A 13365-nucleotide genomic window follows, 5' to 3' on the forward strand; every position below is an offset into this window, starting at 1 on the left:
GGAGTTTTGGGAGGAGGAAGCTGCTTGTGCTCTCTGTGCTTCTGGAGAGGGTAGCTTTACTTTCCAGGATCGTAGCCACCCCACCAGAAAAAAAAGAGGGTGAGGAGGATGAAAAGCAAGACCTTGACCTCTCCGGTAGGTCCTGAACTTTGGGAGAGCAAGGAAGATCTTTGAGAAGCAGCAGAGCATATTGGGGTAGATTGGGAGACATACTATATGCTGAGCAGGCAACCTTTACATTATTGCGTGTGACCCTTCTAGCAGTCTCATATAAGCAGGTGTCGGTAGGTATCCTCGCTTTTCTGGTGAGGGAACAGACCCAAAAGAGGTTAGGGACTTAGCCACTGACTGGCAAAGCCAGGATCTATTGGTACAGAAACCATCTGGCCTTGGTCCTGATCCGAGTCTGAGCAGTAGCCTGGTGTGGCGATGGTGGGCGGTGAACTCCCCGAAGGTTACCAGCCAGGGTGTCCATGATGGTATGTTTCTGCTCTGGGCTTTGACTCATCACTGAATTGATGGAAGAGCATATGCTTTGGGATGCAGTGGGGAAGGGGTAATAATTGGGTCAGACCTGGTTTCTCTATCTGCACTATAGTATCAAGACATTTCTTGAGCCTCCTTGGCACTGGACTTTTCCAGGCAAGAAAAGTCTCAGTGTGCCTTGCAAAGGGAAGGGACAGACATTTCTTTGATACTTACTCTACTCTCTCATTTAATCCATCCCCGAACCGTGACCATCGTTGTTGGTAGTCACCCCCCTCATCCCACCCATCTATCCATCCCTCATCTCTCTCTCTTTCTCTCTCTCTCTCTCAAAATCAGACATTGGTTAAATATAATAACTTGCCCTAAGTGTTAACAATTAGACCTAAGGTACAAATCCAAATCTTTGGGCTCTCAAGCCAGATCTTAAAGCTTGCTTCTCTACTTCTCTTTTTTCTTCTAAGAATTTATTTTTCTAATCCCTGGATAATCTTCCTGCTTCCCCTTTGAGTGAGAAGCCACTTTTGGCCTTCTCTTTTTATACCGTGATACTTCCCCTGGGCCCTGGATTCACCTTCCCTTCTACTTTCACCCTTCTGCTACCACAGCTGGGTCTGTGTTGAGGACTTAGGGGTCATTTCAGGTTTTCTTTGGTCTGGGGATTTATTTTTGGTTTCTGGGTCATCCCTCTGTGACATCTACCTTCTGTCCTGGAATGAAGTGATCCTTGACTCCTTACAAATGCTACACCCACTCCAACAGCAGATCCCGCTGGCCATTCCTTCAGACATACCCAGAATCTGGTCACTCCAGGCCACCTCCCCTACTGCCACACAGGCCCGGGCTCTCTGGGCCATCCTAGCAGCCTTCTAGAAGATCTGCCTACTTCTTCTCTGGTCCTTCAACACTCAAAGTGATACTTTTAAAATGTAAATCAGCTTGGGGCGCCTGGGTGGCTTAGTCGGTTAGGCGTCCGACTTTCGCTTAGGTCATGATCTCGCGGTTCGTGGGTTCGAGCCCCGCGTCGGGCTCTGTGCTGGCTGCCAGCTCAGAGCCTGGAGCCTGCTTCAGTCTGTGACTCCCTCTCTCTCTGACCCTCCGCTGCTCACGCTGTTTCTCTCTCTCCTAGAAATAAATAAAAATATTAAAAAAAAAAATGTAAATCAGCTCACTTCTCTCCTTTGTAAGGTCTAAAGGCCTCCCTTCCTACAGAACAAAAGCTAATATACTACATTAACTGCTGATTTCAAATAAATACACAGACACACACCCACATAGCTGCTATGCTAGTCCTCTGATACAGGGTGACTGTCTAATTTATCATGCAAACTAGGACCTAAACAGAGAGAAAGGGACCTCTATGAATAAATGACAACAGGCACAAGCTGGGGCTGGACCCGGGCAAACTGGGAATCTGGTCCCTTGACCTGGCCATGTGGATCATTCTCTCACTTCTGTTTGGATCATTAAAAATTATTAACCTTCTCAGTGAAGCCTTCTTTGGCCTCCGATAAAAATTGCAGCACAGTCCTGCCCCTATCCGATAACACCTGTCCTGGTCAATTTTTCTCCATGGTGCTGTCACCATCTGATCGAGCATATGTTTTAAGTAGCTATATGTTGTTGATCCCCCACCTCTCTAGAATGTAGACTTCAAGAGGGCAGGGGATTTTTTTTATCTCTTTTGTTCAATCTCATATCCCCAAGCATCTCAATCATCCTGAACACCGTAGATGGTTGGTAAATATTTGTTGGGTGACTGGACTGAAGGTGGAGAGGAGCACTGGGGAGTTCTGTTTGTTAGTCTTTCTCATTAGAGTCCTCTTCCTAAACCATTTTTCTCCGTTCTCTATTTTGGTAACCCTTTGGTAATGTGAGACCTTAGAATTTTCCAATGTGCCCTTAACCCTAAGCAGAGCTAATGATGGAAGTTACCATGATTTCCTAAACTGGGACTTGCTTTCTCCAGGCAAGGAAGTTTGTGAGGGGTCCTGGCAGAGTTTAACAGGTTGCATGAGGGAAGAGAAGAACTACCCTTAGGAAGTGGTGCTTTGGGGGCCCTGCCCTGGTGGGTGTGACAGTACAGTTTGTAGGGGGTGGGGAGGAGGGTGCGCTGGGAGCTGGGGCTGGTGCTAGCACTGAAGACTGACACTTGGGAGTTCCAGTTTGCTTGGTTCCCTTTTCTCTTTTGTCCCCTACACCCAGTCTCCTTGGCTGGGGGCCCCTATTGAGTAGGGTAAGCTCCTGCCGGTCAGGGTCCAGCCTTTCCTTACTCAGGATTCTAAGTTTCTTTTCTGAATCAGCTTCAGAGGAAAGGAGGGCTGGAGTTGGGGCAGGCAGTGTGAGGGTGGGTAGGGAGGTGGGGAGTGGGGCTGGACATCTGACCTCTTATTTCTAATGGAAAGGGGCATTTGAGATCTCTCCAGCAGACCCTGCTAGGATCAGAGAGCAGGAGGGAGCCTTGGAATTTCTGGCCTCCCGGAAGTGAGTTTAAGACCTCACAGTGATGGGAGCTACAGACACAGCTCCACTACCGAGGGGGAGGTTGGGCGCTGGGAACTGAAATGGGCTGTAGTAGGGAAAAGAAGGGGAAATAAAATGCCTTACAGGATCTGTAGCTTTGTTTTTCCTAAAGCTTCTGATGCGGCCAGACGGCAGGGGCCGAAGTCCCAGTAAACTGGAGATGGGACAGAAGTGTCGCTCTGTGACTACTGACAGTCACAGTGTAGCAGTTAGTTAGTGAAGAGGTACTGAATGTCCCCGAAAGCCTGCAGAAGCCAACTCAGAGGATGCTTCTGACCGCCCCCCCCCCCCCACCCCCGGCCCTGATTCCTGATTTGCTGGGAGTCAAGCAAGCCTTGGCAAGCACATGTGTAGTATAGAAAGCCACTTCGCAAAACAAAAGGAAACTCCCCTGGGCATATCCTTAATTCAAAAAAAACCGAAGCCCTTAACAATCTGGTGGGTATGAATTTAGCCTTCTGGTCCTATTTCCCCGTAAGATACCTCAACACGTCCTGTCTTTTCACACCTTTGTGCCTCACATGCCTCCCCAGCTTCACAGTCTAACCTTGCAAGGCTAGCCAGGTGTCACCCTCCCCACCCAGACTTTTTGGGAGACTCTCAAATTCCTCCCCTTTCTTCTTCTCTGGATTCTTATTACTCTTTGTTTAGAACCCTGTGATAGCACAACACTTGGAAAAAACCCTAAACTGCCTATTCCTTGCACCTAAACATAAACTCTTTGAGGCAGAGACTCTTATTTGTCTTAGACTAACTCAGTCCTGTTCCGAGGAGGGAAGGGTACACGTCTTGCCCCCTCGCCCCAGTCCTGCCATGCCTGGAAGGTGGTAGAATCTCAATAGCTTTTTGCTGCATAGCATTGATTCTGGGTTAATGGGATGAACACATTATACAGTAGACCGACCTGTCTCTTCTTCCCCTCCCCACCCTGGGCAGTGACCCGCTGTTTGGCTGGTACACCTTGCTCCTGGCTCCTTCGTACTTATGGCAGGGGGCACTGCTGTTTACTTTTCTTAGTCCTGACCCCATGTTCTCCCTTTGATCTCTGCCGCCTGCCCCAGCTCGCCCCTGCCATTGTCCTCCCTGGAGCTAATGTTCCTCCTTCCCAAGCTGGAGCCTCTCCACCTCCTTCTCCTTGCATGTTGTGAGGATAATGCCTGCGGAATCAGTGATGATGGGAAAGGCTGGAATAGGATAGAGGGATGGCCTCAGCCCCTGAGGGTTCAAAGTGGAGCCAGCTTCTCAGGTAGCACCTCCATTTTGTCTGCTCCCTGCTTTCTTGTTCCTTGAGAGAGCTTGCTCCTGAGCTGGATGGGAGTTTAGGCAAGTAAACAGCGATGTGAGGCAGAGAGGGCTGTGATCCCGGGAAAGGCTGGGTTGCCCTTTTGACTAAAATTCTGCTGTTCAGAGAAATAAGCAGGGTGGTCACTATATGCATGGGCCCCAAAGCCCACCTATCCGAGTTCTAATCCTGCTCCGTTGCTTACCAGTTGAAACAACCTCAGTAAAAGGGGATCATACTATTGCTTGCCATGTTCATTCATTCACATATAGTTTTTTTTAATGTTTATTGATTTATTTTGAAAGAGAGAGAATGCCTGCATGATAGGAATAGGCAGAGAGAGAAGGAGAGAGAGAATCTGAAGCAGGCTCCATGCTGTCAGTGCAGAGCCTGACACAAGGCTCAACCCCACAACCATGCAATCATGATCTGAGTCAAAATCAAGAGCCAAATCCTTAACCGACTGAGCTACCCCGGCGCCCCAATTCACAAGTAGTTACAGTTGTTCTAGGTACCAGGGAAATAGCAGTGAATAAGACATAATGTGTTAATAACATTTAAATTCTTAAAATGATAGCTAGCACGTAATAAGTATTCAGGAAACGTACCCATATTCTCTTTGTAGTACTTTTCGGAGGATACTCAGGTGTGGTGACTTTTAGCAACAATTGCAGGACCAGGTCTCCCTGAGACAGGGGAGGATGGAGGAAGGCCTCAGATACAGATTCTGTATTTGGACTTATGTTCAGGACAGCACTGGCTTTAGTGGCCTTCCATTTTGAGACTCAATACAGAAGCTGGCTAAAAATCACCCTAGAAAATTCATGAGTCTGTTTAGTTCCATAGAAAGGGCAGGAGGGGGTGACCTGGGACTGCCTACATCCTGCCTAGCCCATTCATCTAGACAGCACTGTGCCCACCAAGCTGTGTGTGGAAGACCCAACAGAGGCCACCTTTCTTTTCTTTTTTTTAAATATTTATTTTGAGAGGGAGAGCATGTGCACACATGCGTGGGTAAAGGACAGAGAGAGAGGGAGAGATAGAATCCCAAGTGGAGCCTGACCCTGGGCTCGATCTCACGAATCTCGAGATCATGACCTGAGCCGAAATCAAGAGTCAGACGCTTAATGGACTGAGCCACCCAGGGGCCCTGTGAGCCCACATTTCTTGAGCAATCTGGAGACATGAGACATAGGAAGGAGAATAGCTATTGACCTCTCCACTGTCAGGGCTCTTTGGCTGTAGAGTAGAGGATGCTCTGCTGGATGAGGTGGCTTGCAGAAGCTGACATTAAGGAGAGTGAGGTGAGGCAGAGGTGTGTGGCCTGATAGTTTGCCTTCCCTGTTTCAGCTTGTTCCTCACGGCTGTTTTACTCCTCATGTGATTATTGGCTAGAAGCAAAGTTTTGACGTAAGTCTCCTGATTTGTTATCTGTGGTTTCCAGTGAAAGTCCAAGCCTGATATAGTCCTTATGGAAGTAGGATTGGAGTACAAGTGTGTTATATTTCCTGGGCATCAACAACAAGCTTGTCAGCCACCACCCTACTCAGGGAAAGATACTCCTGACTGTGGTTCAGCAACTACCTCACTGCTTGCTTCTCCTACTTTCTCTCTTCCATCCTTTGCCCATGGTGGGCTTTCAGAAAAGAATGCCCTTAAAGCACAGAGCAAGTGCCCTTGACTCAAGATGTGGGTCAATCCAGGATGCTTGGGTTGGTGCCCATGTGAGCTGTTGGCACGGCTCTCAGAGACCTGCTAGCTTGGCTGGGAACCATGACTCTTTGCATGCACAGGGACAGGGGAAGTAATTCTGGGTCCTTTCCAAGATTCTGAAGTGCAGCCAGGCTTGGGACCATGGAATACCATACTCCTTCACCTAATTTTTTTGCCTTTCTTCCATCTTCAGCCATTAAGCCAAGTGTATGAAACTTGAACTAGGCAAAGCAGTTTCCTGTAGATATAAATGCATGGTTCATTCACAAGGAAGGAAACAGAGTGTGATGATAGTGGTATTTCTCAACTTTTTTCTCATTGTCACTTTGACCTTGCTAAGGAACCTTTCTTAAATGTTTATTTATTTACTTTGAAGCGGAGGGACAGGGGCGGAGGGGCAGGGAGACAGGGAGGGAGAGAATCCCGAGCAGGCTCCTCGAGTTCAGCACAGAGCCCCACGCAGAGCTTGAGCCCAAGAACCGTGAGATCATGATTTGAGCTGAAATCGAGAATTAGACACTCAACCAACTGAGCCATCCAGGTTCCCCATAAGGAACCTTTTAAGACACTTTTTCCTAATCACTCCCTCTCAAGAAATTTTAATCCCACAGATATACTGAAATTCTGTATGTCTTATCTTTCATACTTAAAGTTTTTTTAACGTTTATTTATTTATTTTGAAAGAGTGTGTGTGCACGCACATGAGCAGGGGAGGGGCACAGAGAGAGAGAGAGAGAGAATCACAGGCAGCTCCATGCTGTCAGCACAGAACCCCATGTGAGGCTAGATCCCACAAACAGTGAGATCACAACCTGAGGTGAAATTGAGAGTTGGACACATAATGGACGAGCCACCTAGGTGCCCTGATCTTTCATACTTTAAAAGAGTGGAGCGCCTGGGTGGCTTAGTCGGTTAAGCGTCCGACTTTCGCTTAGGTCATGATCTCGCGGTTCGTGGGTTCGAGCCCCGCATCGGGCTCTGTGCTGACTGCCAGCTCAGAGCCTGGAGCCTGTTTCAGTTTGTGACTCCCTCTCTCGCTGACCCTCCCCTGCTCACGCTGTCTCTCTCTCTCTACTAGAATTAAATAAAAACATAAAAAAAAAAAATTTTAAAAGAGTAAGATGTTTTTACTCCTCAAGAACCAATTTTCTCCCCTCCTGGGGGAGCTGTCACCCCCATTTGCGGGTTCAGGGATTGTAGTAAAGCACCATGGGATTGCAGTAAGAAATGTAAAATGGCAGGGAAGGCTTCGAAGCTTTGCAAAATTTAGTTCTCCCATCTTCTCTGTCTGAACTTCACAGCTCCGTAATTTATAGTCTTGTCTCTCAGTCTGTCCTTCCCATTTTGCTCTTTCTCTGCTTTCCTGGATTTCATCCTTTTTCTCTCTCTAGTGTGGAGTTGTAGGAATGAATTTAAGTAAAACAGTCATCTGTACAGCTCAGGGACAATTTAGGGAAGAAGATTTCCTAAAACAGTCCTCAAAGAGGTCATCCCTTTGGGAGAAAGAGCCCAGAGACCCATGGGTACCCTAGGGGTATTTATAGGAAAATATAATAGACTTTAATATCGGGGGAATTAAAGATAGACTCTTGGAGTTGCCTTTCAGACGAGAGGAGCTCACAAGAGGTCTTATATTGTTCCCAGCAATATATGGATATGGGTGTCCTATACTGGATCTAACTTCCCTATATAAAGTCTTTTGGGGTTGACATCATTTCTGCCAGTGGGCTATCAAACTCCTTTTTTTCTGGCAACAGAGTATAACCAATGACAGCATCTCCTCTCCCCTATAGAAACTACCAGAGGCATGCAGCATAGGTGATGGAAGACCCTTTGTCATGAATTTACAGAGTCTGTATGTGGCAGTCACCAGACAGGAGATCCAAGTGAGACAGGAGCATCAAAGTGCTGGTGAGTAGCTCCGAGGTTCTTGGTCTCCCTGGGGTTAGAGTTAAGTAGGTTTTAACTCTAGGTCTGTGCTGTCCAATACGGTAGTCATAATTTAAGTTTAAATTAATAAAAATGAATAAAGTGCAAAGTACATCTCCTTTGGCCACATTTCAAATGCTCAATAGCCACATGTGGCCAGTGGCTACCAAGGCAGATGGCACAGATGCAGAACATTTCCATCATCGCAGAAACTTCTGTTGGAACTGGTCTAGGTGCTTAGGAGAATTAGTGCGAGGACCAGGAGAAAGGTTTATCTCTCTACCTGAGACGTGGTAGGAAATGTCTGTTGAAGAGCAGTTGGCTGTTTTGAGTCAAAGAAGCTCTTGTCCTACCCAGTTGAAGTGGACCTGGGGAATCTTCAGAGCAGACACAGGGCTTTCCAAAAGTCAGCTGGAAGTTGGATTTGTGGCCACTTCTGTCTGTTTATATCTTAGTACAAAACCCTGGCCTTTATCAGAATGCTTGGTAAGTGCTAATTAATGCTTTCCTGGTAAGAAGAAGACACTTGTCACTGTCTTCTCTTGATCTTTCTGATTTCAGGAGATCCTCAGCCCTCAAGCAGTGCCTCTTCCCCACAGGGAACTGAAAACCAGCTTCTGAACCAGCCAAAAGAGCCGGTCTCCTCAGCACCATCCCTCCCAGTGCCTGAGAAAGAGCCCACAGTGAGTCAGGCACCTGTAGTCCCTGAGCCAGAGGCCCTTGGAGTGGTCACCTCATTGACACTGCCTTAATACTACACAAATCCTGGAGGATATTTGTGACCAGGCCTCCAGATCGTGGGTTTCTACATGGAGAGTCATGGTCTTATGCATCTTACCTTGGTATTTCTTCTCTACAATTCCAGTACTGACTGAGGGACCTTGACCCCTTCTCTCCCTTACCCCACTTCCAGTGACAGTCTGGGAGGTTGTTCCCTGGGGGAGAAGGGACGTACACATTGCATAGGGTCTTGTGTCACATTCACGGCCTGACAGAGACTTCAGAACACCTGTGTCCGCCTCTCATCCCAACCAGAGTTCAGGGGAGCAACCTAAGCTAAGTGGAACTGTTCAAAACCTCTACTAACTTGGATTCCTTTTCTTTCTAGGGTCCTTCAGGCCCCGTGAAGCGACCTCAGCTGTCAAAGGTCAAGAGGAAGAAGCTGAGGGGGCTCTTCAGTTAACCTGTCGCTGTCTCAACTGCTGAGGATGGACTTGGAGAAGAGTTTCCTAACGTCAGCCTGAAAGGCGCTCTCATGTCAGGAGTATCTCTGACACAGAGTTATATAGTCAGAGGCCCCAGTGCAGGGGCAAGATAGCTGAAGTCCATGTTGAAAGGCATGGGTACTGTTAACCGAGGGAATCTTGGCTCTAACCCGTTGGCCATTGGCCTTCCCTATCCAAGTGAAAGCCAGCTTCTGAGAATCCCATACCTCCCTCTCTTTTGGTGGAGGCTCTCCAGACCTAGGGTCCTGCCATGGATGTTAGGCAACGACAGGGCAAGTCCGCAGAAAGACACAACATGCTCAGGAAGCCTGTCCACCTTTCTTAAGAGCCCCTAGCCGGTTCCAGTGCTCCTCGGAGATCCACTTCTCTCGTCAGCATGGAATAAAAAGCACTCACATCCCCCTGCTTTCGAGATTGCTTATTCTGTGGAACACGTAACCAACCTATTTACTGGGCCCCACCCATTGTTGTCTCTAGGTGAAGTTCAGGCCCTCAACCTCTCCTTCACATTCTCCTCATGCTTCTCTTATGTGGCCTGAGCTAAGCCTCCATCTGGGAACTTTGATCTGGAGGACTCCTTCCATGGTGGGTACAACACAGAACAGATTGCTGCTGCTCTCCTTTGCTCAACTTCATATGGGGTGTTTTTTTGGGTTTTTTTGTCTGTTTCCAAGGCATAGACAACAGACTAAACCACAGCATGGGACTGAAATTATAAAGAGCTCCGAGCACAAGGGCTGAGGTAGTTTCCCGCTGGAGTGGGAGAGAAAGGAATTTTACTTTCCCGTCCTTCATGCCACTTCAAATAACATAGTAACTAGAAGAACTCAAGAAGATAGGACAGCAGGGAACAGGAATGGCCAGAGTTCTCTGGGACAACTGAATTGGCCTAGAGAATGAATAGTGCTTAGCAGGAAAAAAGGCAAAATTTGTATGAAACAGGCAGAATCTTAGTTAAAAAGTCAGCTCTTTGGACAGATCTGGCAAGATTTAGCAGACCAGGATTGGCAAAGTCCTGTGGCCTTCTCTCCTAGGTTTTCTCTATGGGCAAGACCGTCTGAAATATTATTTAGGAGAGACAGGAAGGAAAGTAGAACTCAGATGTTCACTGGGAACTGTTAGGTAGAAGAAGGAGTGGGGGGCAGAACCCACGGGGGACTTTTCTGGTTTATTATGATGGGCAAATGCCTCCTCATTCCCATGTCTTCTCTGTCTAGGATGGGTGTTTCTGTTCTTATGTCAAGTCATGGGGAAGAGGACAATCCAAGCAATAATAAAATAATAATGATTACAGTAAGAACAGCGATAATAATAAGCAGCTAAAAGTTACTGGGCAGTTAATTTATACAAAGTACTCTAATAACTACCTGTCATTGAATCCTCACAGCATCATATGAGGAAGATACTGTTAACCCATAGGAAACACAGTCTTGAAGTGATTAAATGAGTTATCAAAGGTCACACAGCTAATAGTAAGAGCCAGCATTTGAACCCAGACCTAAGTGCTTCACCGCATCCGTATGTGCATTACAGAAAACGTTTTCCAGGAAGGGCGTCAGGCCTTCTTTCCTATCTTCCACTGCGACTGTCCTTCTCCTGTGACCCTGCTTCCTTTCCATAGGATCCTGTAGTTCCCATCGGCTCCTCACAGCAGGGGCCTTTTAGGACTGTGGGACTCCAGGACCCCCGTGCTTTTACTGACTAGCCCAGCCTGAGAACTCCACCAGGGCTCATTACCAGGCACCACCGATAACTCTTCACCTCCAGACCACAGTGCCCCACTATCGTGACTCACTGAAGCAACCTGAGGACTATGTGAAAACAATCTATCAGATGACTCGCTTTGTTCTTTAGTTTCTTTTTGATACAATTTAGAGAGCCAGATTTCAGCATCTATAGGATTTGAGACCACATGGAAAATAGGAAGACTTCCCCAGCAAGTGGGGAAAAAAATAAGGGTTCTTCACCCCGCATAATCCTTCTGCCCTAAAACCATGGCCTCAAGAGCATGCATTTTTAATCAGAAGGGGATCAGGGGTTTGCGAACCCCCTAAAATTGTAAGAAAAATTCTAAGAGCATAACTTTTTCATGTTCTCAAAAGAATGCGTGACTTTTTGAAAAGGTTAGGAGCATGCCTAATGATCTCCCTGCCACTGACCCCCTCTACCCCAGAGGTGGCAGGCTGCATGGCGATATTGCCTAAACACATCCTTGGAGAAACGTTGCTCCCAGACACTCTGCCTCAGGTATTCTTGCCCCGAAACCCTTGCCCCCCAGAGCAAGGGGTGGTGGTTGAGAATCCCTGGGCAACACCAGGGAAATCCCTGCCTGGACAAATTGGTCTCACCAGGCTGTATTCCAGCCCTGCCCCCTGGCTTGGGCCCCTCCCTGAGGCCCCCAGCCCGGCCCAACCCCCACCCCACATGCACATAAAAGGGTTGAATTCTCGTGGCTGCTCCATAAATTTTATTCCGTAAATATTAGTTTTCCCTGTGTTTAATAAAGCAGTGGCCCACCTCCCCGCCTACCCGCCCGCTCCCCGGGGCCGGGGCTGGGGCCAGGGCTGGCTGGTGGGAGAAGGGACTCTTTCAATTGCTTTGGAGTATTTTTAGAAAAAAAAATAATATAAGGTGGTTTACACGAGCAAGCCAGCAAACCAGGAGCAGGACTAGGGACCTCGAGGAAGTTCCTGCAGCAACTTGACCTAAAAATAGGGAAATAGCGCCACCTAGGCTGCCAGGCCTACTTGGCCCGGCTGGCTGACTCCCCTCCCCCGCACAGTCAGCTGGGACAGGCAAGCTCTTTGCTGGAAGGGAAATCTTCATCCCTTAGCACTCCAGCTGGGCAGCATCTCCTTTAGTTAGCCCTTACTGAGGGCTTTCCCAGCAGCCTCAAAGGCAAAGCCCCAGCCGCCTCCTAGAAAAATCCCACAGGGGTCATTCTCTCTGTATTGTGGCCCCTGGTCAGCCAGTCTCCCAGATCAAGGAGTGCTTCCAAAGGCTGGCAAAGTGATTTCAGAAGGAAGGAGGGAAGGAGCTTCTAGTCTCCACTTTCCTACTGAACCTCGAGGAGCTCGCCCTGGAATTCCTCGGGTGTAAGGTAGCAAAGAGAGAGTTGTGTTCCTGCACTCCAGCCCAGGGAAGAATCTGTCCCTGTCAGACCAGGTCCTTCCACAGGGCTGATGCAACTCACCTACTGGGAGCACTTGGGGAAAGGAAAGATGGTCAACTGTCCTGAATACTCAGCCCTACTGATGCTTAATCTTATCTGGTGGTACATTTGAGCCCCCTTTTCTGCCTTCCTATTCATTAAAACCTCCAATTTTCCCACGCCCTTACCTCCCCTTGCACTTGTCTGCTGGGAGATGAGCAGGAGCCTCATGTGTCATTCTCTGAACTGAGATGGCAGGAGGAAGGGGATGGAAAGCAACAACTTAGTCTCATTCTTGATATTGTCACTGGGGGCAGCTCCTTCTCTCTAATCATTCTGTCCTCCATTTTCTCCTGTTTACCAAACTAAAAAGATTTGCTCCACAGAGTACAGGGGAAACCTAAAATCCTCCTGGTAAGCCTTCCTCATGATGCGATAAAGTCATATTATCAGTTCTACCTACTCCTTCACTATCTGTGCTATTAATGCTATCTGTGTTTTATACATATTTCCTATGTGCCTTTCGTTTCCATCCTTTCATTAGATTATACTCTTTGAGAACAGGGTCAGTTTTTAACCCTAACTCAGAAAATATCACCGTGGTGGTATTATATTACCAAAGGATGCAACTTGATGTTAATTGGGTTTTGATAGGACCAGGATGTATGCCTTGCCTTGCCTTGCCTTTCCCTTCCCTTCCTTTTCCTTCCCTTCCCTTCTTTTTCCTTTCCTTTTCTTTCCTTTTTCTTTTTCTTTTTTTCCTTTCCTTTCCTTTCCTTTTCGTTTTTCTTTTCCTTTCTCTTTTCTTTTCTTTTCCTTTTCTTCCTTTCCTTTCCTGTCCTGTCCTGTCCTGTCCTGTCCTGTAAATTTCTACACCCAATGTGGAGCTTAAACTCACAAACCCAAGATGAAGAGTTGAGTTCTCTATGGACTGAGCCGGCCAGGTGCCACAGGTTGTATGCTTTTCTAAGCTCTGTCTTGAAGTATTTTCTATATTCTAGCTTTCCTGAGGAAGAAACTATTCAAAAGGAGAAGTGACCCTGCTACAGGGAAGC

At 47.5% G+C, this 13365-nt stretch overlaps 1 protein-coding gene across 6 annotated transcripts in view; it reads left to right on the plus strand.

The window, feature by feature from the left end:
* The window catches only part of NHEJ1 (non-homologous end joining factor 1), an 81509-nt gene extending 71944 nt beyond the window's left edge, over positions 1-9565 (plus strand). For all 6 annotated transcript variants that reach the window (XM_039233198.1, XM_039233201.1, XM_039233202.1 and 3 more), the window contains 3 exons: positions 7798-7915; positions 8495-8616; positions 9042-9565. In XM_039233198.1, coding sequence (XP_039089129.1) covers positions 7798-7915; positions 8495-8616; positions 9042-9116 — 315 coding nt within the window. In that variant the 3' untranslated portion in view covers positions 9117-9565. The remainder of the gene's footprint in view (positions 1-7797; positions 7916-8494; positions 8617-9041) is intronic.
* The last annotated feature ends 3800 nt before the right edge of the window (positions 9566-13365 follow it).

This window comes from Hyaena hyaena, unplaced genomic scaffold (genome assembly GCF_003009895.1).
Source record: "Hyaena hyaena isolate Hyena2069 unplaced genomic scaffold, ASM300989v1 scaffold_71, whole genome shotgun sequence".
NCBI classification, from domain to species: Eukaryota; Metazoa; Chordata; class Mammalia; order Carnivora; family Hyaenidae; genus Hyaena; species Hyaena hyaena.